The 27,715-nt window shown below is 39.9% G+C and overlaps 2 protein-coding genes across 4 annotated transcripts; both read right to left on the bottom strand.

Annotated features, from left to right (window-relative positions):
* LOC131362689 (zinc finger protein 135-like) lies at positions 1–26,570 on the bottom strand. The gene is made up of 4 exons (XM_058404882.1): positions 26,488–26,570; positions 7,917–9,386; positions 2,159–2,252; positions 1–1,639 (listed from the first exon to the last, which is right to left on the bottom strand). The coding sequence occupies exons 3-4, from the start codon at positions 2,225–2,227 to the stop codon at positions 341–343; spliced, it is 1,368 nt and encodes a 455-aa protein (XP_058260865.1). The 5' UTR covers positions 2,228–2,252; positions 7,917–9,386; positions 26,488–26,570; the 3' UTR covers positions 1–340.
* On the bottom strand, positions 14,412–26,592 carry LOC131362686 (zinc finger protein 850-like). 3 transcript variants are annotated; one of them, XM_058404879.1, is made up of 5 exons: positions 26,488–26,592; positions 21,969–22,117; positions 21,339–21,380; positions 18,099–18,192; positions 14,412–17,579 (listed from the first exon to the last, which is right to left on the bottom strand). In XM_058404879.1, the coding sequence occupies exons 4-5, from the start codon at positions 18,165–18,167 to the stop codon at positions 16,113–16,115; spliced, it is 1,536 nt and encodes a 511-aa protein (XP_058260862.1). In that variant the 5' UTR covers positions 18,168–18,192; positions 21,339–21,380; positions 21,969–22,117; positions 26,488–26,592; the 3' UTR covers positions 14,412–16,112. The 3 variants fall into 3 exon arrangements, with proteins under 3 accessions (XP_058260862.1, XP_058260861.1, XP_058260860.1); XM_058404878.1 differs by lacking the exon at positions 21,339–21,380 and having other exon boundaries at positions 14,413–17,579; positions 18,099–18,214; XM_058404877.1 differs by lacking the exon at positions 21,339–21,380 and having other exon boundaries at positions 14,420–17,579.
* Between the last annotated feature and the right edge of the window lie 1,123 nt (positions 26,593–27,715).

Raw genomic sequence — 27,715 nt, 5'->3', positions numbered from 1 at the left:
TAAAATGACAAAAAAGCTTTGACAGTTCTTTTTATTGTTTATATCATATTCAAAAACTACAACAGGTTACGTATGTAGAACGAGACTCTGCGTCATGACTGATGATGCCCTTATATGGACATGCTGGCGTGTATTCCTCCGTCACGTGTCCTATCCGAGCCAGTGAACTGGCATGTGCACACAGACCTTCAGACACACTTCCTTGACAAAGTGTTCCCACAGCATCAGTCATGACGTAGCATCAAGTTCCCTCGAAAGGGAACTATATTACATCCAAAAACAGGAAACAATGCAAATTTATCTATACATTTATTCTACAGTAGCTGATGCCTTGGTGAGATTATGGCTTCTCTCCTGTGTGAATGCACTGGTGACTTCGTAAATTACCCAGCTGAGCAAAACTCATCCCGCAGTCTGAGCAGTGATATGGCTTCTCTCCTGTGTGAATGCGCTGGTGTTGATTGAAAGCACTCAGAAACTTAAAACTCATCCCGCAGTCTGAGCAATAATATGGCTTCTCTCCTGTGTGAATGCGCTTGTGTTGAATGAAAGCACTCAGAAACTTAAAACTCTTCCCACACTCTGAGCAGTGATATGGCTTCTCTCCTGTGTGATTGCACTGGTGGCTTTTTAAAGAACTCTGCTGAGCAAAACTCTTCCCACACTCTGAGCAGTGATATGTCTTCTCTCCTCTGTGAATGCGCTTGTGTTGACTGAGAATACTCACATGACTGAAACTCATCCCGCACTGAGAGCAGTGATGTGGCTTCTCTCCCGTGTGAATGAGCCGGTGTTGTTCGAGAGTACTCAGACGATTAAAACTCATCCCGCAGTCTGAGCAGCGATGTGGCTTCTCTCCTGTGTGAAGGCGCTCGTGTCGTTTGAGAGTACTGATATGATTAAAACTCTTCCCACACTCTGAGCAGTGATGCGTCTTCTCTGCTGTGTGAATGCGCTCGTGCTGATTGAGAGAATTCAGACGATTAAAACCCATCCCACACTCTGAGCAGTGATGTGGCTTCTCTCCTGTGTGAATGCGCTCGTGTCGTTTGAGAGAAGTGACATGATTAAAACTCTTCCCGCACTGAGAGCAGTGATACGGCTTCTCTCCTGTGTGAATGCGCTTGTGTAGTCTGAGAGCACTCAGACACTTAAAACTCTTTCTGCACTGTGAGCAGTAATGTGGCTTCTCTCCTGTGTGAATGAGCCGGTGGCTTTTTAAAGTACTCAACTGAGCAAAACTCTTCCAGCACTCTGAGCAGTGATACGGCTTCTCTTTTGTGTGAATGCGCTCGTGTTGTCTGAGAGTACTCTGATACTCAAAACTCTTCCCGCACTCTGAGCACTGATACGGCTCCTCTCCTGTGTGAATGCGCTCGTGTTGTATGAGAGTACTCCGATACTCAAAACTCATCCCGCACTCTGAGCACTGATGTGCTTTCTCTTTTGTGTGAATGCGCTCGTGTTGTCTGAGAGTACTCCGATACTTAAAACTAATCCCGCACTGTGAGCAGTGATACGGCTCCTCTCCTGTGTGAATGAGCCGGTGTTGTTCGAGAATACTCAGACACTGAAAACTCATCCCACAGTCTGAGCAGTTAAACTGCATTTGAAGCCGTTTGTGTATTGTGACTTGACTCTGTTGGGTAAAACAACATGACACTTTAATATCTGAAGCTTATACCTTCATTTGTGAAGGTAAACTGGTCTCTTTCTACTGGTTTTTAGAAAGAAGTAAATCGACACAGAAATGGAATATTTCACACTCCAGGTATCCAGGAATTTCACGATTGCTTCAAAAAATAATTTTACATACATTATGTAAGCTTCTTTGGGGGCATCTAAATCTTATAGAATTTGTCAAATGCTAGAGACCATGTAGGCTGAAAATTATTTTCAAAAGATACACCATATCACTTCATATGTTAATATTTCAGCCTTGTGTATTTAAGCCCAACATTTTCTTAAATAACAATTGAATATGCTAACAAACATGGCAGGCAAAATTAATAGGCAATAATTCCCACTGTAAATGACTGATCATAAAAACCTTCTTAGAATTCCCCATCATTCATAATTTTAAATCATTTCAAATTTAAAAATCAATAAATCCAAAATTATTACAAATAAAAAAAATAAAATAAAATAAAAAACCAACCACAGGATGGAGGTGATCCGTCACAGACATTCCAGGCTCTGGAACATCCTGCCCTGGAGATGACTCCATCTTGGGTCTGTTAAAGAAGAAGGATCTGCAATAGTTCACAAGACTGTCTTAAAAAAGAGAGATAACATGGGTCAAAAAAGGGTCAAAAGCCGGTAAACAAAACACTCAAAAACCAAAACCGAATCACAGAATCGAAAGACTAAGTCGAATAGGAACAGGTAGGAATCATACACAATAAATCAAGACAATCTATGGAAACGCTCAGTATGCTCTTAGAGAGGTTGATACTTTGCAGGGATTAAAGGACTGATAGCTGTTTAAATACCCCGGCACCGGAAGTCAGTTCATGAAGTCAAAACTCAGGCAAGGGTTCCCTCTGGTGTTCGGGATCTGCACGTTCCGTTACACTTTTCACCCATTACTAATTTTTAAAATTATTTCTTCATCATTCAAAATGATAGGTTTATTATTTAAACATATTATCTATTTATACTAAAAAAGGATTCCAATAGTTTTGAGAGACATTAATTACATTAATGAAGTACAAGCTCTGCTTCAAAAGTGAGGCGGTGCAGTCAGCTGGACAGGAGGAATGGGTTTATTTTGTTAAAAAACATACAGTTTACAGTACGTATAAAATATTGTGCTCTTAGTTTTAAAAATAACTAAATAAATAAATTGAAAGTTTCAAATATTTAGCAGAGGAATTCTGTGCAAATAAACAATGCTAAATGTTAGTACGCTTTAGTAAAGCTAAAATGCTGGCTTTAAACTATCTATATAAACTTTCTATTGTTGATCCAGTCAAGGTTTATAGAGATTTTAAGAAGTAAACATAGCTGCAAGCAGCAATGACAGGCCCTCGCACTATGGGCCATCACTACACGGTGCCATTGCCGCCCAGACGCACCAGTAGGTACATGCATTTAAAGGGGAAATACCAAAAGGACAAGAGTGACAATTTGGGTGTACTTTTATTTATTCGCCATAAGTTTAAGGGCTCCTCACGGCTGAACCGTTTGAGATCAAAAATCCCTTATCAACTTTAGATCCTCAATGTCTTCAGATCATATTGGACCCTGTTTGGTCAAAATCATACAAATCCCCTAGGAGGAGTATATCAAATTCCATTGGGTGCGTTTTTCAAACATCCCAAAATAACTGACTTCCTGTTAAGCAGATCCCATGACAGGTGGATGAACATCATTTAGCTCAATGAGATCTAAATGTATCCCGGCTCTCATGCATATACGTGCAAGTGAATATGATCTGTGCAGCTATATTTCAGACAGAGTTCCAGGGGGCGCTGTGACAGCCCTGTGCCACGCCCAGGGACCAGCCACACTGGCCTCTCTCAAACATTTACACTCTCTATGGGAAATATTCTGGAACATTAGGCCTTTTCATTCGTAAGATATGAGAAGATTCATTTTCTTCTATTATGTTCTCATGTAAAGGGTTGCCATAGTAACACGATTCAAGGTATCAAAAATTCCTTCACAGTTTCACATCAGCCATGTCCTGACATTATCCTGACTGATTCTGAACCAAATCAGGTGAAAGTAAGGGAGAAAATATTAGAGATTTCAAAAAGTGACAAACTTCCTGCTGCCAGTTGGAGGCGCTATGACCGAGACTCACAGTTGTCATATCAGTGTGATCAGCTTTCAATGCTTAACATAATCCTAAGGTTTCATGTAGATCACTTAATGTACACAGAAGTTATTAGCCACTTCCTGTTTCGTTTTATTCGCCATAAGTTTAAGGGTTTCTCACGGCTGAACCGTTTGAGATCAAAAATCCCTCATCAACTTACATTATCAGTGTCTTGAGATCATATTAGCCTGGGTTTGGTGGCGGTTGTATCAGTGTCGAGATCATATTAGCCTGGGTTTGGTGGCGGTTGTATCAGTGTCGAGATCATATTAGCCTGGGTTTGGTGGCGGTTGTATCAGTGTCGAGATCATATTAGCCTGGGTTTGGTGGCGGTTATAATAATGTCTTGAGATCATATTAGCCTGGGTTTGGTGGCGGTTATAATAATGTCTTGAGATCATATTAGCCTGGGTTTGGTGGCGGTTGTATCAATGTCCTGAGATCATATTAGCCTGGGTTTGGTGGCGGTTGTATCAGTGTCTTGAGATCATATTAGCCTGGGTTTGGTGGCGGTTGTATCAGTGTCTTGAGATCATATTAGCCTGGGTTTGGTGGCGGTTATAATAATGTCTTGAGATCATATTAGCCTGGGTTTGGTGGCGGTTGTATAAATGTCTTGAGATCATATTAGCCTGGGTTTGGTGGCGGTTATAATAATGTCTTGAGATCATATTAGCCTGGGTTTGGTGGCGGTTATAATAATGTCTTGAGATCATATTAGCCTGGGTTTGGTGGCGGTTGTATCAATGTCCTGAGATCATATTAGCCTGGGTTTGGTGGCGGTTGTATCAGTGTCTTGAGATCATATTAGCCTGGGTTTGGTGGCGGTTGTATCAGTGTCTTGAGATCATATTAGCCTGGGTTTGGTGGCGGTTATAATAATGTCTTGAGATCATATTAGCCTGGGTTTGGTGGCGGTTATAATAATGTCTTGAGATCATATTAGCCTGGGTTTGGTGGCGGTTGTATAAATGTCTTGAGATCATATTAGCCTGGGTTTGGTGGCGGTTGTATCAATTCCCTAGGAGGAGTATTTCAAATTCCATTGGGTGCGTTTTGCAAACAACTCAAAATACCTCACTTCCTGTGGATTAGACTTAATGACATGCAGTGTGAAAGTTGTTCAGTTCAATGAGATCTAAGTGTGGACCAAGTTGTACATGGATACGTGCAAGTGTGTATCAGCTATGCAGCAAGATGTTCCAGGGGGCGCTGTAATGGGTGTGTGCCACGCCCAGGGCCGAGCCACGGTGACGTCCCAATGGCCGCAGATTCCAACCTGTCTGCTGATTTTCAAGAGTTTTTGAGCATGTTAAGGGGTCCAAAATGCCCCGAAAGGTTGAGAATGAATGAATGAATGAATGAATGAATAAATATGAACAATAGGGCTTCCGCACCTATGGTGCAAGGCCTCTGGCCTTGCTCCTTCGGTGCTCGGGCCCTAATTAGTAATGAGTTGAATTACTTATTAAGTAATTAAATTACTTTTCAGACAGAATAATTAGTAACTTAGTATGTAGTATGTATTTAATGGTCAACTCCACTTGTAGCCTGTACAGTGCCCTGAAAACTTCATCCCACTTTTCCACATTTTGTCACGTTACCACAGACCGGTATGTATTTTATTGGGATGTTATGTGATTAGACCAACACAAAGTGGCACTTCATTGTGAAGTGGAAGGAAAAGGATAAAAGATTATCAAATTTTTTTTTTTTTACAAATAAATATCTGAAAAAAGTGTGGCATACATTTGTATTGTGGAAAAAGTGGAAAAGTACAAGGGGTATGAATACATTTGCAAGGCACTGTATAGCTAAAGGCAGGAGTGCCATTATGGGGGATGCAGAATATGCTGGACATATGGGCTCAGGACGCTATGGGGGCCTCAAATCCAAAACTTTGGTCAATAATTTTTTATTTTTTTTTTACATATAAGAACATGTTAACTAATACTACTGTAGTAAAATAAAATAAAAAAAATTAAATTGGATGGACAGAAACACTGGTCAGTCATATCAATAGAACACACAGCTGCAGGATCCACACCCTCTGATGAAACGCATGAACACAAGACATTCAGATTTAATTGCTTGTTACCTTCATGTATGAAAAGTTTAAGACAAGAAACTCCTAATTTTGCTGGCCACCAGTTCTTTATTAATGTGTCATAAGTCTGCAGACTTCTGTCCTGTTTCCTGCTGGAAGGGTTGATGTCATTTTCAGGACAACATCTCCGGTCACAGCAGGGGCGATTCTAGGACTTTCATTTAAGACCCCAATGAGGGTATTATAGTAAGAAAAAATAAATTAATTAATTAATTAAAGGTTTGACTAACAGGGTAGGATGGCAAACTTATTGCAGCATTCCACTGTATTGCACACGTACGCACACACGCACACACACGCGCACGCACGCACGCACACGCGCACACACGCACGCACGCTGAAGAGGGTTAAGGCAATGCTGGAAAATAATTATGGTCACACAAAATATTGACATTTTGGGCCCAATTTGGACATTTCCACTTAGGGGTGGAGTCACTTTTGTTGCCAACGGTTTAGACATTAATGTCTGTGTGTTGAGTTATTTTGAGGGGACAGTAAATTTACACTGTTATACAGGCTGGACACTCACTACTGTACATTGGAGCAGAGGGGCATTTCTTCAGTGTTGTCACATGAAAAGATATAATACAATATTTACAAAAATGTCAGGGGTGTACTCACTTTTGTGAGATACTGTAAATGCTATTTTTACCATAACTTTTTCAAAATGAGCAAAGATGTCCCTGCAAAAAACTACCCAGTCAGTCCATGAAGGCAGCTATTTTGGAAAAGACAGCTTAAAGCCTGCTATTGACTGCAGAGCCTGAGAAAATCCACTAGGGGCAGAAGACAAGTCTCAGACTGTATACAACAGGTTTTTGAGGAAAGTATTGATAATGCAGGAGATGCAGAGGTCTCAGAACTCATGTATCTAATATGATACATTTGGCATTATAGGGTTAAAATACCTATCTATCTATCTGCACCTGATATTACACAATAGTGCTGTAACACACACAAACTTTCTGCTGTTTCTGTTCTAAACCCCTGTGGTTTAGTGGATGCGTCTATGACAGAGTCTCACATTATTTACATTTTATTCACACACTAAACATTAATGGTGAACATTTTTCACTTTATATAATGATTTTCTCAGGTCTTGGTGATCGGCCCCGTATTAAACAATAAATAAATTAAGACATCTTTTTTATATCCATGGTTTAGTAGCCTACTGTTCTTTTTATCAGAACTTATCATTATAATCAACTTCATTATTTCCTGGAGTTTGTATCACCATAATCCCGAAATGTATGGAAATGCAGGAAATGGGATTCACATCCAAAACAACCCCCCATTTTGTGCCCCTCCCCCCTCTCCTCAAACCAAAGTTACACCCTTGAGTAAAGCCATTGTTACCACAAAATGACCATGGGTCTTCATTTCTTCATTGACTTCACCCTTTAATGTCCAAAGCAATGGAAAAATTGCATTACTTTGCATTATTTATTTAATTCGGTCAATAAAACATTAAAGGGTTAAGGTACAGTCCAGAGGTCGATTATGTATCGGTGTTCGATTGCTCTTCCTGTGATACCCGCATGTACAACACTGAATGTCTGGGTGATTTTAAACCACTGAATTTATACCATGATGAATTTCAGAACTTTAAAATACAAGCACTGTTAATATGATGGATATTCAGCACCTTTTACTGCTTCAAATACTTTTGTCACTATTTCACTTCCACCACTGATCTAAAGTCACCAAGCAGTCATGAGATCCGCTGAATCTCGGAAATGTCCGAATTGTGGTCATGTTATCTAAATTCGGACAGTGCTAAGGTCATCTGTTCAGTAGCATGCTAAGTAGCGAGCAGATTTTAGCGGGAAATGAGTTTCAAATGGCAAAATGAAGACGTGAAGCTTGAGCTGAATGCTCATTAAATCACTTTACGGACTCAGGTTGGCCTTTTAAACTCATTTCCGGGTCAAATATTGCACTATGACTACAAAACCGTAACCGTGTGTAAATATGAACTGTTTTTACCTTAGTAAAGTAGATTAATGTTCAGTTCGCTGCCAGAAGTGAGCTGCTGCTGTTCCCCTCAGGACGGTCGCTGAGGATGAACTCCGATGACCAGGGTTGCCAGATTGGACTGAAGAGTTCCAGCCCAATTACAGCTTAAACCCCGCCCACTTCAAAAAATACCAGACACACACACACACATACATACACACACACACTACCTGTATAGGTTTTATTTAAGTATCAAACATGACATCAGAATTTTATAGCATTTATACCTTTTCATAGGGACTTAATGCAGAGAATCTTCACAGAACTGGTGAAAACGTCTCCTGAAATATTATAGAACAGCTCGTTCTCCCATTCTTTACTGTAGGATTTTCTATATTTACCCCATTTTGGCATGATGATGATGATGATGATGATAAGAACACTAATCCGGATTGAAGTCTGATTGGTTAAACTGAACCATATAATTAAATCCTCAACATTACATATTATACTTTATTGTGAAGTTCGTTTGAATGAAAAAAATATTAAAACATCATGTTTATAGTCAAAAATAAAAACCTGCATGTGGCTTCAAAAACCAGCCCAAATTTTATCAACTCTCCCAATGCATTTTTTCTGGTTAGACGTGACCAAAAGGAGCCCAGTTCTTTGACTGATTCAGCTGATTCGCAGCAGACTCGTGGAGTTGGTTCATCGACTGATTCTGGTGATTCTCAGCGGACTCGGTTCATCGACTGATTCAGCTGATTCTCAGCGGATTCGCAGAGTCGGTTCATCGACTGATTCAGCTGATTCTCAGCAGACTCGCGGAGTCGGTTCATCGACTGATTCAGCTGATTCTCAGCAGACTCGTGGAGTTGGTTCATCGACTGATTCTGGTGATTCTCAGCGGACTCGGTTCATCGACTGATTCAGCTGATTCTCAGCGGACTCGCGGAGTCGGTTCATCGACTGATTCAGCTGATTCTCAGCGGACTCGCGGATCCGGTTCATCGACTGATTCATCTGAGACTCTTACATTTAGTAGCCCACGGTCAGCATGAAGTAGACCTACTGACCATGAGTCAGACTTGAGTTTTGTTAGCATACTCAGCACATTGTAGACTACGTGATGATTTATCCAGTAATATTGTAAAGTAATATTCCAGTAATAATTTCATTATATAATTTAATTTCATTAATCTGTCACAGTTTCTGAGTCTATAGTCTACAGTTTTCTGATACATACTGAATTCACTGAAGTCAAGTATGTCATAAACAAGCAGTTGTATAGTCCAATACATGGTCAGCACCATAATTAGAGTTTGTACAGGAAATGAGGGCTATAAAAGAATCACTGACTCGATTCATTTTAGTGAGTGAATCAACGAAACCTGAGTCTTTAAAGATAATCGTTTTTACCACCAGTATGCTGTTCCCCTCAGGACAGTCGGTGACAGAATGAACTCCGATGAAGGGAAAAGATGTTCACTTGTTTCCCTGTAAGGGAGGGGCATCTTAAAAAAACTTAAACATTTAAGGCAATCAGCTGCAAAGCTTTTTTGAGTTTACTGAACATCAGGTCTGTGTAGTTGTGTCTACTAAGTTCACTTAACCCCTATTTAACTTTAAATAAATTCATAATGACTAGTTAAATGTACTTACTGAGGAAGGGGTACCTAACTTAAACCAGCAGTTTCAGACAACTTTCAGTCAACGTTCAGTCAACAGCTTAGTGGTTAGCACCTTTGCCTCACTCCTCCAGTGTCCTGGATTCAAGTCTCGCTCCTGCTCACTGTGTGTGTGGAGTTTGCCCCGTGCTTAGTGGGGTTCCTCCAGGTGCTCCGGTTTCCTCCCACAGTCCAAAGACATGCTCCTAGGCTGATTGGAGTCTCTAAATTGCCTGTTGGGTGTGTGCGCCCTGTGATGGGTTGGCACTCCATCCAGGGTGACGGAGGGTGTGATGGGAGTCACCGTCCTCCACACCTTGGCACTTGGCACACCTCCACACCTTGGCACTCCGTCCAGGGTGACTCCCATCACAGGGCATACACTGTGTTTAGTGTGTTTACACACACTGTGTGCCCTGTGATGGGAGTCACCCTGGATGGAGTGCCAAGGTGTGGAGGAGTGCCAACCCATCACAGGGCGCACACACACACACTGTGTGTGTGCCCTGTGCCCTTTGGACTGTGGGAGGGTTTCGTCCTACAGTCCAAAGACATGCTTCTAGGCTGATTGGAGTCTCTAAATTGCCCGTTGTGTGTGTGTGCCCTGTGATGGGTTGGCACTCTGTCCAGGTGTCCAAAGCTCCTAGGCTGATTGGGAGTCTCTAAATAGCCCGTTGTGTGTGTGCGCCCTGTGATGGGTTGGCACTCTGTCCAGGGTGACACACCCTGTGTGGGAGGAAACCGGAGCACCTGGAGGAACCCCACTAAGCACGGGGCAAACTCCACACACACAGTGAGCAGGAGCGAGACTCGAACCCAGGACACTGGAGGAGTGAGGCGAAGGTGCTAACCACTAACTAACTGCCTTGATGCCCGATGATGCCCGAGATAGGCACAGTACGTAGGCCTTGTACGTAGCAGTTACTTAAACATTATTGTCTATTTCCATTCTGAGCTTCATATTTCTGTAAAGCTGCTTTATGACAATGTCCAGTGTTAAAAGCGCAATTCAATACATCTCAAAGATTTTGTTCAAAACTAGTGTGTTCTTGTAAAACTAAACATTTCTTTTAGTGCTTTCAGTCAAAAATACCAGAGAATAGCCAGTGTCATGTTTAGACCACTTAACTTTACGGTTTTTTTACAGTCACTATGCCACAAATTTCAGAACCTTGTTGGATTACAAATTTATAAAATGTTAAATGTAGGTACAACATAATAGTAAACAACATAATAGTAAACAACATAATAGTATATAAACTGAAAAAGTTATATACATTGGGTTTTACATTTTGAGGTGAAGATGATGACATTCTAAGAAGATCAAGTCCGGCAGCCCAGGTGTCTGAGACATTAACCTTTTGTCTTTATGTACTTCCTGACCACCGGGCAGGGTCCCAAGTTAAATGTGAATGCTAATCTCAAGGCCAGGCTGTGCCTTTGTCTCTATGATAATGTGAAGGTCTGGGTGATACTGTCAGGCTGATTGGATTAGTACATATGCATTTGAATGACACTGTTATGCTGATAAGGTCAGGACTGGGGAAATTCCGTTACCGGGCTGATTCCTGTACTGCAGTTGCATGCTTTATTTAAAAAAGTATAAATTCTACAATGCTGAAACTATAGTCAGACTTGGATGACTACAGCAACGCACAGTGAGTTCTCAATAAAGAGTAACTTCTGCTTAAAAGATATCCCAACGTCTCCTGGTCTCTGCTTCGACAAGGAAAAAGTTTCCAACAACTTCCATGTCAGTTTTCAAAACTCATTACTTCTAACACAGACTGTACAACGTTTAAGACACTGCACTGCGTATCTGTGTCTTTGAAGAAGCATTTCACTGCAGAATCATTGGTTCAAATAACTCATTCATCATGGAATATCATAGGAACTTCCATTTAGTTCACCCACACACAAGATAGCAATAATATCACTGTGTAGTTGTTCATCCAGTCATTAAATATTGTAGTGTAAAATTTCTGAGAGATGTTTCATAATGTTTCTCCACAGAAATACATCACTGTAAAAGGACTAGTAAAGAGAATGCTCCAGACACAGCAGTACAGTAAAGCGTCAGTGCAGTGTTCCTCACCTGGAACACAGGTCTGCATCCCACCACACTATCTTCTGATACAGACACACGCATGCTGGGGTTTGCCACACGTTGTCCAGATTTCTGCTGGACAACAAAATTCTGTTTGTCTTGGTGGAAGCCGCCTCATGGAGGGAGATGAATTTGTGATGGTTATGTCAGCATGCAGCTCCATCAGCCTCTGAAAAGACATTTTGGAAAGAGGATTACTGATTACAGTGATGGAGAATTTTCCACAACAGGCATCTTGAAGTGAATAGACCCTAACCCTAACACCTCAGAAAAGCTGCTTGTTCCCAGTCATTCCTTTAAGCAACACATCCTCCTTGCCTTCCTTCCTCCCACTGCTTGACCTCTACTGAGACCTGGATCTCCTGCCGGCTCCATGTTATGGCTGTGTTGTTGGATGTCACTCATTTCACCATATACTTGAACCACAATGTAAAATCAATGGTCAGTAATGAGTTGACCTTATTGGAAGAGAAATGTAAGGACCTGCATTCATACAGTCATGTCAAATCTGTAACCACGGTCTGGAAAAGTGGTTCATGGGACCACAGAAACAGGGTCTGATAAAGAACCATGATGAAATATTTATTGAATTATTTTTTTCTTATTTAAGGATAGCTAGCAGTCAGGGAGGGTGAAAGCTAACACCTTCTTCCTCTGAGACACGTGAAGACCAACACATCTTTTAGAGCTGCTGCTCAAGCTCTGTAAATATGTAGAATTTGTTTAAGATGTAGATTATAAAGCCACTGAAATTGATTAAAGACATACAGTATCAGCATTATTGGTGTTATTATTACTATTAGTGCTCACTGTGTTGTTGTTGATCTACTTTTTCTTTCTTGTTAATTGTAAATGATAAAAGTTCACTGTCCTCTGGCTCCTTTACTCTTTTTTACTGCTTTAAAGGAGCTGTAAAGCAGCCCATTTAACACCCAGACTGTCCCACAATAACCACATTTACCCCATGAGGAACTACCCCATTTCCCTAGATCAGGAGAAATGTCTAAGATCGTTAAAAGTCTTCATTACTGAATTAAAACCCTAGTGATGAACTGTGCAAATCAATCCATTAATAGATCAATTATATACACTACTCACAAAAAGTTAAGGATATTTGGCTTTTGGGTGAAATTTATGGAAAATGTAAAAAGTTCACACTACAGTGATATTATATCATGCAAGTAGGGCATTTAAGTAGAAGCTGCAATGGTGATTTCCTCATCTCAAACAATTTATTGAAACAAAAGCCAACAACAGTGGTGGGTATACCACAACAAAAAATCTCAATGTCTCAATAATCTGTCATGTGCCCTTGACCATTAATTACAGCTTGACAACGACGTCTCATACTGTTCACGAGTCTTATTGTCAGCTGAGGCATGGCATTCCACTCTTCTTGAAGGGCGGCAGGTCATTGAGGTTCTGGGGTGCAGGGTTACGAGCCTCTACAGGGCGACTCGGCTGATCCCAGAGGTTTTCTATGGTATTCAGGTCTGGAGAAAGTGCAGGCCACTCCATTTGAGGTACCCCAGCCTCCAGCAGCCGTTGCCTAATGATGCGACCTCGATGAGCTGGAGCATTGTCGTCCATGAAAATGAAATTAGGCCTGTGTTGCTCATGCAGGTGCACAATGACTGGATTAATGATGTTATTCAGGTAGAATTGGCTTGTCACTGTATCATTCACAAGATGTAGGGCAGTTCTGTATTGAGTAGACATACCTGCCCAGACTAACACAATTTAAACTAAAAATAATAATTTTATAGCAATTTTAGGACATTTTGTATACGAAATGATGGATTTTCACCCTGATTACTGATAAACAGTAAGCACTTATGGTGGTTTGTACTAAAAGTAAAGAAAAATATGAGAATAGTTAAAATCAGTGATTATTTTCCAGACTTAAAAAGACTGTTTGAAACAATAAAGCAATTAATGAGAGAGTGCTTCAGAGATAAGGAAGTGTACCACTTTAAAAAACTGCGACAAAGTTAAACAACCTGCTGAACAATGATGGCAGTGAAATGGAGTAATTCCTTCAGTCCTCCTTGGCTTTACACTCCGCTACTGTTATTTACACTCTCCTGTTTTGTCATGAAAGTACAAATACATACAAATACACTGAAAGTTTCCCAAAACAATTTTATTTAAATCCATGTATATGTATGAAGTTGATTGTAATTGATGTTTATTACCAAAACAATTATGAATTACACTATATTGCCAAAAGTATTCACTCACCTGCCTTGACTCGCATATGAACTTAAGTGACATCCCATTCCTAATCCATAGGGTTTTGTGAGGTCACACACTGATGTTGGACAAGAAGGCCTGGCTCTCAGTCTCCGCTCTAATTCATCCCAAAGGTGTTCTATCGGGTTGAGGTCAGGACTCTGTGCAGGCCAGTCAAGTTCATCCACACCAGACTCTGTCATCCATGTCTTTATGGACCTTGCTTTGGTCACTGGTGCACAGTCATGTTGGAAGAGGAAGGGGCCAGCTCCAAACTGTTCCCACAAAGTTGGGAGCATGGAATTGTCCAAAATGTCTTGGTATGCTGAAGCATTCAGAGTTCCTTTCACTGGAACTAAGGGGCCAAGCCCAGCTCCTGAAAAACAACCCCACACCATAATCCCCCCTCCACCAAACTTTACACTTGGCACAATGCAGTCAGACAAGTACCGTTCTCCTGGCAACCGCCAAACCCAGACTCGTCCATCAGATTGCCAGATGCAGAAGCGCAATTCGTCACTCCAGAGAACGCGTCTCCACTGCTCTAGAGTCCAGTGGCGGCGTGCTTTACACCACTGCATCCGACGCTTTGCATTGCACTTGGTGATGTATGGCTTGGATGCAGCTGCTCGGCCATGGAAACCCATTCCATGGAGCTCTCTGCGCACTGTTCTTGAGCTAATCTGAAGGCCACATGAAGTTTGGAGGTCTGTAGCGATTGACTCTGCAGAAAGTTGGCGACCTCTTCGCACTATGCGCCTCAGCATCCGCTGACCCCGCTCCGTCAGTTTACGTGGCCTACCACTTCGTGGCTGAGTTGCTGTCGTTCCCAAACACTTCCACGTTCTTATAATACAGCTGACAGTTGACTGTGGAATATTTAGGAGCGAGGAAATTTCACGACTGGATTTGTTGCACAGGTGGCATCCTATCACAGTTCCACGCTGGAATTCACTGAGCTCCTGAGAGCGACCCATTCTTTCACAAATGTTTGTAAAAACAGTCTGCATGCCTAGGTGATTGATTTTATACACCTGTGGCCATGGAAGTGATTGGAACACCTGATTCTGATTATTTGGATGGGTGAGCAAATACTTTTGGCAATATAGTGTATTTAAAGCAGTTGTAGCTGAAATATTTTGAGTAAACCTTACTCTAATTTCCCTAGTAATTTAACTAAGATGCTGTTTAACATACTAAAATACTTTGTGTAATCCATACAAAAATAATTGTTGTTGACTTAGAGTAATTAAAATGAAGCTTTGACAGTTCTTTTTATTGTTTATATCATATTCAAAAACTACAACAGGTTACGTATGTAGAACGAAACTCTGCGTCATGACTGATGATACCCTTATATGGGGGTGACTCTCACAAAACCATTGAAACACCACGGCACTAATGATTTTAAATATAAAAAGTGTAATTTAGTAATATAAAAAAGCATCAGAATAAAGTCAATACTGTTTTCTACCTTGCACAATGTGGAAATTCAACATGAGAATGAATTATTTTTCTATTTTACTGCATTTTCTGTTGAAATTCTCATTACCGCAACGCGTCCGGATGTGTCTGAATGTGTGTCAGAAAAAATAATTTACTGAATATTCATGTATAATAATGATGAAAAAAAGTAGGAAAATGATGTGTCCATGCCTGATGTTCTCATCCTCCACAACACTTTTTGAGGACTGTTTAAACACACATACAGAATGGAAATAAAGTTTGATTATGAGTGATGGAGCACATGGGACAGTTACTTCAAGATGGTGACCAGGCAAGATCATCTCTTCATATCTCTCCAGTTAAATGTTAAATATTCTATTGTCAGAATGTTAACACCACTTTTTGATTATCATTACCGAAACAGGAAGTTTTCTACATTTCTAAAATTTTTAGTTACAATTTTTTTATGAAAATGTACTTTACTGAGGTCTAATCATATGCATTGAGAAAAGATTTGTAAAGCCATTAAACTTGAACTTGTTTTGAACTTGAATGCATGATTGTGCAAATATTATCTGTTTCTTTCTGCATTCTCTCAGACTAGTGTACAAGTCTCAGTATAAATCACAGACTAGTACACAAGTCTCAGTATAAATCGCAGACTAGTACACAAGTGTTAGTATAAATCGCAGACTAGTGTACATCCAAAAACAGGAAACAATGCAAATTTATCTATACATTTATTCTACAGTAGCTGATGACTTGGTGAGATTATGGCTTCTCTGTGGTGTGAATGCGCTGGTGGCTTCGTAAATTACCCAGCTGAGCAAAACTCTTCCCACACTCTGAGCAGTGATATGACTTCTCTCCTTTGCGAATGCACTTGTGTTGATTGAAAGCACTCCGAAACTTAAAACTCATCCCGCAGTCTGAGCAGTGATATGGCTTCTCTCCTGTGTGAATGCGCTGGTGTTGATTGAAAGCACTCAGAAACTTAAAACTCATCCCGCAGTCTGAGCAATAATATGGCTTCTCTCCTGTGTGAATGCGCTTGTGTTGATTGAAAGCACTCAGAAACTTAAAACTCTTCCCGCACTCTGAGCAGTGATATGGCTTCTCTTCTGTGTGATTGAGCTTGTGTTGATTGAGAGCACTCAGAAACTTAAAACTCATCCCGCACTCTGAGCAGTGATATGGCTTCTCTCCTGTGTGAATGCGCTGGTGGCTTTTTAAAGTACTCCGCTTAGCAAAACTCTTCCCACACTCTGAGCAGTGATGTGGCTTCTCTCCTGTGTGAATGCGCTTGTGTTGTTTGAGAGTATCTAGACGATTAAAACTTATCCCACACTCTGAGCAGTAATACGGCTTCTCTCCTGTGTGAATGCGCTTGTGTTGACTGAAAGCACTCCGAAACTTAAAACTCTTCCCACACTCTGAGCAGTGATATGTCTTCTCTCCTCTGTGAATGCGCTTGTGTTGATTGAGAATACTCACATGACTGAAACTCATCCCGCACTGAGAGCAGTGATGTGGCTTCTCTCCCGTGTGAATGAGCCGGTGTTGTTCGAGAGTACTCAGACGATTAAAACTCATCCCGCAGTCTGAGCAGCGATGTGGCTTCTCTCCTGTGTGAAGGCGCTCGTGTCGTTTGAGAGTACTGATATGATTAAAACTCTTCCCACACTCTGAGCAGTGATACGTCTTCTCTGCTGTGTGAATGCGCTCGTGCTGATTGAGAGAATTCAGACGATTAAAACCCATCCCGCAGTCTGAGCAGTGATGTGGCTTCTCTCCTGTGTGAATGCGCTCGTGTCGTTTCAGAGAAGTGACATGATTAAAACTCTTCCCGCACTGAGAGCAGTGATACGGCTTCTCTCCTGTGTGAATGCGTTTGTGTTGTATGAGAGTACTCTGATACTTAAAACTCTTCCCGCACTCTGAGCAGTGATATGGCTTCTCTCCTGTGTGAATGAGCCGGTGGCTTTTTAAAGTACTCAACTGAGCAAAACTCATCCCGCACTCTGAGCACTGATGTGCTTTCTCTTTTGTGTGAATGCGCTCGTGTTGTCTGAGAGTACTCCGATACTTAAAACTAATCCCGCACTGTGAGCAGTGATACGGCTCCTCTCCTGTGTGAATGAGCCGGTGTTGTTTGAGAATACTCAGACACTGAAAACTCATCCCACAGTCTGAGCAGTTAAACTGCATTTGAAGCCGTTTGTGTATTGTGACTTGACTCTGTTGGGTAAAACAACATGACACTTTAATATCTGAAGCTTATACCTTCATTTGTGAAGGTAAACTGGTCTCTTTCTACTGGTTTTTAGAAAGAAGTAAATCGACACAGAAATGGAATATTTCACACTCCAGGTATCCAGGAATTTCACGATTGCTTCAAAAAATAATTTTACATACATTATGTAAGCTTCTTTGGGGGCATCTAAATCTTATAGAATTTGTCAAATGCTAGAGACCATGTAGGCTGAAAATTATTTTCAAAAGATACACCATATCACTTCATATGTTAATATTTCAGCCTTGTGTATTTAAGCCCAACATTTTCTTAAATAACAATTGAATATGCTAACAAACATGGCAGGCAAAATTAATAGGCAATAATTCCCACTGTAAATGACTGATCATAAAAACCTTCTTAGAATTCCCCATCATTCATAATTTTAAATCATTTCAAATTTAAAAATCAATAAATCCAAAATTATTACAAATTAAAAAAATAAAATAAAATAAAAAACCAACCACAGGATGGAGGTGATCCGTCACAGACATTCCAGGCTCTGGAACATCCTGCCCTGGAGATGACTCCATCTTGGGTCTGTTAAAGAAGAAGGATCTGCAATAGTTCACAAGACTGTCTTAAAAAAGAGAGATAACATGGAGAAAATTAGTAATAAATGCTAATAAATATAATGTAGAGCCAGGGATTAGGGCTAGGCCTACTCTTGAATCTACTTTATTATTCGTTTTGATTTGCCTATTTTTGTGCTGACTGCTGCAGTTAATTATAGGCTAACAGGGTGTGTCTTATACTTTTCACCCATTACTAATATGACTACTTTTTTAAATTATTTCTTCATCATTCAAAATGATAGGTTTATTATTTAAACATATTATCTATTTATACTAAAAAAGGATTCCAATAGTTTTGAGAGACATTAATTACATTAATGAAGTACAAGCTCTGCTTCAAAAGTGAGGCGGTGCAGTCAGCTGGACAGGAGGAATGGGTTTATTTTGTTAAAAAACATACAGTATACAGTACGTATAAAATATTGTGCTCTTAGTTTTAAAAAATGGAAGGTTTACAGCTTGGTTAATTTATTCAAATATTTAGCAGAGGAATTCTGTGCAAATAAAGAATGCTAAATGTTAGTACGCTTTAGTAAAGCTAAAATGCTGGCTTTAAACTATCTATATAAACTTTCTATTGTTGATCCAGTCAAGGTTTATAGAGATTTTAAGAAGTAATTAGTAATGAGTTAAATTACTTAAGTAATTAAATTACTTTTCAGACAGAATAATTAGTAACTTAGTATGTAGTATGTATTTAATGGTCAACTCCACTTGTAGCCTGTACAGTGCCCTGAAAACTTCATCCCACATTTTGTCACGTTACCACAGACCGGTATGTATTTTATTGGGATGTTATGTGATTAGACCAACACAAAGTGGCACTTCATTGTGAAGTGGAAGGAAAAGGATAAAAGGTTATCAAATTATTATTATTTTTTTTACAAATAAATATCTGAAAAGTGTGGCATGTATTTGTATTGTGGAAAAAGTGGAAAAGTACAAGGGGTATGAATACATTTGCAAGGCACTGTATAGCTAAAGGCAGGAGTGCCATTATGGGGGATGCAGAATATGCTGGACATATGGGCTCAGGACGCTATGGGGGCCTCAAATCCAAAACTTTGGTCAATAATTTTTTTTTTTTTTTTTTACATATAAGAACATGTTAACTAATACTACTGTAGTAAAATAAAATAAAAAAATTAAAATTGGATGGACAGAAACACTGGTCAGTCATATCAATAGAACACACAGCTGCAGGATCCACACCCTCTGATGAAACGCATGAACACAAGACATTCAGATTTAATTGCTTGTTACCTTCATGTATGAAAAGTTTAAGACAAGAAACTCCTAATTTTGCTGGCCACCAGTTCTTTATTAATGTGTCATAAGTCTGCAGACTTCTGTCCTGTTTCCTGCTGGAAGGGTTGATGTCATTTTCAGGACAACATCTCCGGTCACAGCAGGGGCGATTCTAGGACTTTCATTTAAGACCCCAATGAGGGTATTATAGTATGTATGTATGTATGTATGTATGTATGTATGTATAAATAAATAAATAAATAAATAAATAAAGGTTTGACTAACAGGGTAGGAAACTTACTGCAGCATTCCACTGCATTGCGCACACACACACACACACACACACACTTGTCCTCTGATCCTCGCTCTGTGACGCCGCGGTCTGCGGATTGAAGAACGTGCTGAAAGATGAGGAGGAGCTGAAGAATGCCGCCATTTTCATATGAAATGTAAAGGGGACTGAGGAGATCACCAATTTGTGTAGAGTTTGTGTAGGGGAGAATCTCAGAATTTTAGGGGGGGGCTGAGTAGAAATGTTAGGGGGGCTAAAGCTCCCCTAAAAATGGCCTAACGACGCCCATGAGTCACACTAGGGCTGTGCAAATGATTGAATTTAAAGTTGGATCGCGATTCTCATTCTGGTCGATCTCGACGATAAGCTGAGGGCATTTTTTATTCGATATGGACAGGTCTAGCAGCCAGACCCTGCAGGGGAAACAGGGAAGGCTGAGCACTGCCGTGTGTTTACAGTTACTGCCCACTTGTTGAGACAGCGTGAGAGGAGGCAGCGTTAGCCAGCCAGTTCACTGCACTACAAGATGAGTTAGGCTGGGGACATTCAAAGTGATGATGAACCCGTTTTACCCTCTCAAGGCAGCGGCATTGGTGATAAAACTTCCCAGGCTACTTCAGTAGTATGGAAATGGTTTGGTTATTTGAAAACGGACGTGGAGCAGATCAAACCAGTCTGTAAAATATGCCAGCGGTCAGTGTTAACAAAGACAGTTAACACAACCAACCTGTTTAATCACCTCAAAAGATACCACCTTTATGAACACAAAGAGAGCATGAAACACTGTGCTGTCTCTACCGCAGCTAATGCCACCTCCTTGTTTCCAACAGTGCGAGTGCTAACGTTAGCTTTGCTAGTGCTGAAGGCAGCCATTTTGGAAAAGACAGCTTAAAGCCTGCTATTGACTGCAGAGCCTGAGAAAATCCACTAGGGGCAGAAGACAAGTCTCAGACTGTATACAACAGGTTTTTGAGGAAAGTATTGATAATGCAGGAGATGCAGAGGTCTCAGAACTCATGTATCTAATATGATACATTTGGCATTATAGGGTTAAAATACCTATCTATCTATCTGCACCTGATATTACACAATAGTGCTGTAACACACACAAACTTTCTGCTGTTTCTGTTCTAAACCCCTGTGGTTTAGTGGATGTGTCTCTGACAGACGTCCTGTACAAGTCATTTATTTTACATTTTCAGCTACAGCGGTCAGTTTAAAATAAAAGTGTGTGTAACAGTGGACATCGAGTCTCACATTATTTACATTTTATTCACACACTAAACATTAATGGTGAACATTTTTCACTTTATATAATGATTTTCTCAGGTCTTGGTGATCGGCCCCGTATTAAACAATAAATAAATTAAGACATCTTTTTTATATCCATGGTTTAGTAGCCTACTGTTCTTTTTATCAGAACTTATCATTATAATCAACTTCATTATTTCCTGGAGTTTGTATCACCATAATCCCGAAATGTATGGAAATGCAGGAAATGGGATTCACATCCAAAACAACCCCCCATTTTGTGCCCCTCCCCCCTCTCCTCAAACCAAAGTTACACCCTTGAGTAAAGCCATTGTTACCACAAAATGACCATGGGTCTTCATTTCTTCATTGACTTCACCCTTTAATGTCCAAAGCAATGGAAAAATTGCATTACTTTGCATTATTTATTTAATTCGGTCAATAAAACATTAAAGGGTTAAGGTACAGTCCAGAGGTCGATTATGTATCGGTGTTCGATTGCTCTTCCTGTGATACCCGCATGTACAACACTGAATGTCTGGGTGATTTTAAACCACTGAATTTATACCATGATGAATTTCAGAACTTTAAAATACAAGCACTGTTAATATGATGGATATTCAGCACCTTTTACTGCTTCAAATACTTTTGTCACTATTTCACTTCCACCACTGATCTAAAGTCACCAAGCAGTCATGAGATCCGCTGAATCTCGGAAATGTCCGAATTGTGGTCATGTTATCTAAATTCGGACAGTGCTAAGGTCATCTGTTCAGTAGCATGCTAAGTAGCGAGCAGATTTTAGCGGGAAATGAGTTTCAAATGGCAAAATGAAGACGTGAAGCTTGAGCTGAATGCTCATTAAATCACTTTACGGACTCAGGTTGGCCTTTTAAACTCATTTCCGGGTCAAATATTGCACTATGACTACAAAACCGTAACCGTGTGTAAATATGAACTGTTTTTACCTTAGTAAAGTAGATTAATGTTCAGTTCGCTGCCAGAAGTGAGCTGCTGCTGTTCCCCTCAGGACGGTCGCTGAGGATGAACTCCGATGACCAGGGTTGCCAGATTGGACTGAAGAGTTCCAGCCCAATTACAGCTTAAACCCCGCCCACTTCAAAAAATACCAGGCCAAAGTGTATACTGTGATAACAATACAGTAACAACCAGAAAACCCAAAACTAATGGGTTAGTGCAAAGGGTACAATTCACACACACACACACACACACACACACTACCGGAATACGTTTTATTTAATTATCAAACATGATATTAGAATTTTATAGCAGAATAATAGCGTATAAACACGATTACCTTTTCATAGGGACTTGATGCAGAGAATCTTCACAGAACTGATGAGAACGTCTCCTGAAATATTATAGAACAGCTCGTTCTCCCATTCTTTACTGTAGGATTTTCTATATTTACCCCATTTTGGCATGATGATGATGATGATGATAAAAACACTAATCAGGATTGAGTCTGATTGGACAGGACTCTCCTCAACCTTAATGGTTAACTGAACCATATAATTAAATCCTCAACATCACATATAATTTATTGTGAAGTTCGTTTGAATGGAAAATTTATTAAAATATCATGTTTGTAGTCAAAAATAAAAACCCGCGTGTGGCATCAAAAACCAGCCCGAATTTTATCAAACCTCCCAATGCATTTTTCCCGGTTGTACGTGCCCAAAAGGAACGCAATTGAGCTGAAACGCACCCAATCTGGCAACCCTGGCTGTTGCTGTTCTTGTACTGGCCCTGACTGACTCACCCGATCCGATCACCCCGACTGATCTGATTCTGCATATTAACTCATGATTCGTTAGTCCGAGGTCTAGATTAACCCGATTCTTATTTGTCCTATGGCTGCTACCGTGCTCATCGACTGATTCAGGTGATTCTCAGCGGACTCGCGGAGTCGGTTCATCGATTGATTCAGCTGATTCTCAGCGGACTCGCGGAGTCGGTTCATCGACTGATTCAGCTGATTCTCAGCGGACTCGCGGATCCGGTTCATCGACTGATTCAGCTGATTCTCAGCGGACTCGCGGAGTCGGTTCATCGATTGATTTTGGTGATTCTCAGCGGACTCGCGGAGTCGATTCATCGACTGATTCATCTGAGACTCTTACATTTAGTAGCCCACGGTCAGCATGAAGTAGACCTACTGACCATGAGTCAGACTTGAGTTTTGTTAGCATACTCAGCACATTGTAGACTACGTGATGATTTATCCAGTAATATTGTAAAGTAATATTCCAGTAATAATTTCATTATATAATTTAATTTCATTAATCTGTCACAGTTTCTGAGTCTATATTCTGCTGTTTTCTGATACACACTGAATTCATTGAAGTCAAGTATGTCATAAACAAGCAGTTGTATAGTCCAATACATGGTCAGCACCATAATTAGAGTTTGTACAGGAAATGAGGGCTATAAAAGAATCACTGACTCAAAAGGAATCACTGACTCGATTCATTTTAGTGAGTGAATCGACGAAACCTGAGTCTTTAATGATAATCATTTTTACCTCCACTATGCTGTTCCCCTCAGGGAACTAGTGGGTTCGCTGTGGCAACCCCTGAAGGGAAAAGCCCAAAGAGGAAGAAGAAGAAGATGCTGTTCCCCTCAGGACGGTCGGTGACAGAATGAACTCCGATGACGGGAAAAGATGTTCACTTGTTTTCCTGTGAGGGAGGGGCATCACTCACTCAGGTTGGACTGTCTCTTCACATGTTTATCTTTAAAGACAATTCCTAAAGCCCATGCTGCTTTTAACTTCTTTATTATTATTATTATTATAAAGAAAAAACAATTCATTAGCCAATCTAGGGCCAAGATAGAACCCATTTAATGCCCACTTGGTCCCCAGTAATAACCCAGTAAACAATAAATCCTATTTTAAAGCTCGGGAAACATGTGCAGTATGTCTGCAGTATTTTGGATTACATATCATCAAGAAAAATGATTTAAATGTTAAGAAATTAATTTTACGAAGTCAAAAAATACATGTGTACAGTTTGTACAGTACTTTTAACACCAGGCATTGGCCCAAAGCAGCTTCTCATAAATATGGAAATGATAAAGTTTAACATTCAATGCTGCTCATTTGTAGATAAAAGATCTGGTGCATTTTAACCATAACTGCATGAAAGAGCTACAACATACAGTAAGTAATAAACATTTGAAATACCTGATGTGTTTACTGTAGACATAGTGGGCAAAATTTGAACCAAAGCACAAAAGGAAATGTATTTACTACATTGTAATTAATTTAATTTAATTGCAGGATGTTATTTGTTGACTTCAGTTCAGCATTTAACACAATAGTGCCCCATAAACTGGTGGACAAACTTAAAAACCTGGGATTAACCACCACACTCTGCTCATGGATTCTGGACTTTCTCACAAACAGACCACAGAATGTCAGGGTGAGGAACCACACATCGGGCATCATCACCCTGAACACAGGAGCACCACAGGGCTGTGTCTTCCGCCCAGCTCTTTTCACCTTATTCACACATGACTGCAAACCCATCCACTCCTCCAACACCACAGTTAAGTTTGCTGACCACACCAGATATCAGGAAACGTCGAGAAGCATTACAGGGAGGAGGTTCAACATTTGGTTGAATGGTGTGTGAAGAATGACCTGGTTCTGAATACCACAAAAACAAAGGAGATCGTTGTGGACTACAGGAGAACCCAGAAAATGTTCTCATTTCCTAGTAAATTTCTACAGGAGTACAATAGAGAGCATTCTCTGCCACTGTGTCACAGTGTGGCACACCAACAGACCAGGCCTGGATAGTAAAGACTGCACAGAGGATTGTAGGAACCAACCTTTCCAGTCTAGACATGGTCTATGTTAGCCATCTACACAACAGAGCTAGCAACATCATTAAGGACCCAACCCACCCAGGACACAAACTGTTTATACCCCTCCCAAGATACAGGACATTCAAGACACTCATTCAAGACACTCTTTCATTCATTCATCCACTCTGTATTTATTCATCTTCTGTATATTCATATTCTTATATTGTATATTTTCAGTTTCTTTAGAACTTTAAGTTCATACAAAGTTCAAAGGGCACAGCCAAATGTCCTCTAAAGGAAGTTTCATCTGTGGGACAACAATTTAAATTGTAAATTATTGATACCTCAGTTATGCAATTACCATCAACTTTTGGATTACTTAAATACCTTAAACAGACATCCAAAAAGGCCAGACAATAGTGAGGGTGACACAGCTACACAGCAGATGTACCAGGTTCTGGTCAAAATAAACACAGCAGTAAGAGTTCTGAAAAATTACAGGAACCTTTCAAAAATACATTCACAGTTAGAGCTTGCCTTTTGCTTTTCAACTAGATGGTGTAGGTATGGATCAATGACCTGTGTACAGAAAATGTTATATAACCTTTTTGTACTTTAAACCACAAGTAGGCTAATTTTAGGCTCACTTCATCAGACAGCCACTCAGTCCCTTGAAGCGTGTGAAGAGAATTGTCAAATAGTTTATATTGTGTCGGGAGAACACAGTACAGCACTGAGGCTTAAACTTTAGATTATATTCAAGCACTGATTTGTTCCTGTTTGTTCAGTGGCTGTATCTGTAACAGCACAACATATACCAAAAAAGACTGTTTTGAGTTTTAATGTAAGGTTTTTGGTGACTGGAGTAAAACTTCTCATTCCAATTTTTGCATTTCATGCTGACAGACAATGTGCTGCTTGGCAGAATTGTCAAATACATTTTTTTAGTTGAACCAATTTAAACATTTAAGGCAATCAGCTGCAAAGCTTAGTGTGCCGTAGTGTATGTGTGCCCTGTGATGGGTTGGCAGTCCGTCCAGGTGTGTCCTGCCTTGATGCCTGATGACGCCTGAGATAGGTACAGGCTCCCGGTGACCCGAGGATAGATCGAATAAGTGGTACAGAAAATGAAATGAAAAAAAAAGTTGGTGGAAAATTGCTATGCTTTATGTTCTTGTAAAACTAAACATTTCTTTCAGTCAAAAATACTAGAGAATAGCCAAAGTGTCATGTTTAGACCACATAACTTTCATGTACTAAAACACAAGTTGACCATTTACAGTTTTTTACAGTCGCTATGCCACAAATTTCAGAACCTTTCAAAACTCATTACTTCTAACACAGACTGTACAACGTTTAAGACACTGCACTGCGTATCTGTGTCTTTGAAGAAGCATTTCACTGCAGAATCATTGGTTCAAATAACTCATTCATCATGGAATATCATAGGAACTTCCATTTAGTTCACCCACACACAAGATAGCAATAATATCACTGTGTAGTTGTTCATCCAGTCATTAAATATTGTAGTGTAAAATATCTGAGAGATGTTTCATAATGTTTCTCCACAGAAATACATCACTGTAAAAGGACTAGTAAAGAGAATGCTCCAGACACAGCAGTACAGTAAAGCGTCAGTGCAGTGTTCCTCACCTGGAACACAGGTCTGCATCCCACCACACTATCTTCTGATACAGACACACGCATGCTGGGGTTTGCCGCACGTTGTCCAGATTTCTGCTGGACAACAAAATTCTGACCTCTCCTGTTCATCTTGGTGGAAGCCGCCTCATGGAGGGAGATGAATTTGTGATGGTTATGTCAGCATGCAGCTCCATCAGCCTCTGAAAAGACATTTTGGAAAGACGATTAATTGTTAATTGTAAATGATAAAAGTGCACTGTCCTCTGGCTCCTTTATTCTGTTTTACTGCTTTAAAGGAGCTGTAAAGCAGCCCATTTAACACCCAGATGGTGGCCATGTACTGCCCATGCAGGACCCCCCATGTCCCCCTCTTACTGTCCCACAATAACCACATTTACCCCATGAGGAACTACCCCGTTTCCCTAGATCACTAATCAAAGGGGAAAAGTCTAAGATCGTTAAAAGTCTTCATTACTGAATTAAAACCCTAGTGATGAGCTGTGCAAATCAATCCATTAATAGATCAATTATATATTAAATATATTATTGATTAATACATTTATTTAATCAAAATAATGTTGCAGAAATGTTTCTACTTCAGATTATAAATGTGCAAATAAACAGATAATTAACAGATAGTAAATGGTTAACTAACAAACAATTAATGGGTAATTAACAGATAATGTACAGGTAATTAACAGATAGTTAACGGATAATTAACAAACAATTAATGGATAATTAACAGATAATGTACTCATAGTTAACAGATATTTAACAGATAATGTACAGATGATTAACAGTTAGTTAACTAGATAATTAATGGGTAAATAACAGATAAGTAACAGATAATTAGTGGACAATTGGACAAATCTGTTGTAATCAAAGTAATCAAAAAGATGAGAATGTAAAAGTGTCATGTGAAGATGATAACAGACTTTAATAGCTTCAATTCATTCACCCTTCAAATCTATTTATTTCTCTTTTTTTTAATCATTTGGAGTGAATGTAAAAGTTTCTGTGGAATGAATAAGATAATAAAGTTATGAGTCAATTCATTTCAGCTTCATGCAGCTTGTAATCACTTTGTGTAGGATTATTAATGAAAAGAAAATCTAACCAAAAGTTTAGAAATCCATTTGTGTGCACATTTTATGAATTATTTCTATACAATCAAATCTATTTCCATTCAAGCAAAACAGCCGATTTCTGCCCAGAGCATATCGACTCCTAAACTGAG

This window comes from Hemibagrus wyckioides, linkage group LG12, assembly GCF_019097595.1.
Source record: "Hemibagrus wyckioides isolate EC202008001 linkage group LG12, SWU_Hwy_1.0, whole genome shotgun sequence".
Lineage (NCBI taxonomy): Eukaryota > Metazoa > Chordata > Actinopteri > Siluriformes > Bagridae > Hemibagrus > Hemibagrus wyckioides.
Note: the sequence above shows the minus strand (reverse complement) of the source record. Positions and strands in the feature narration are given on the sequence as shown.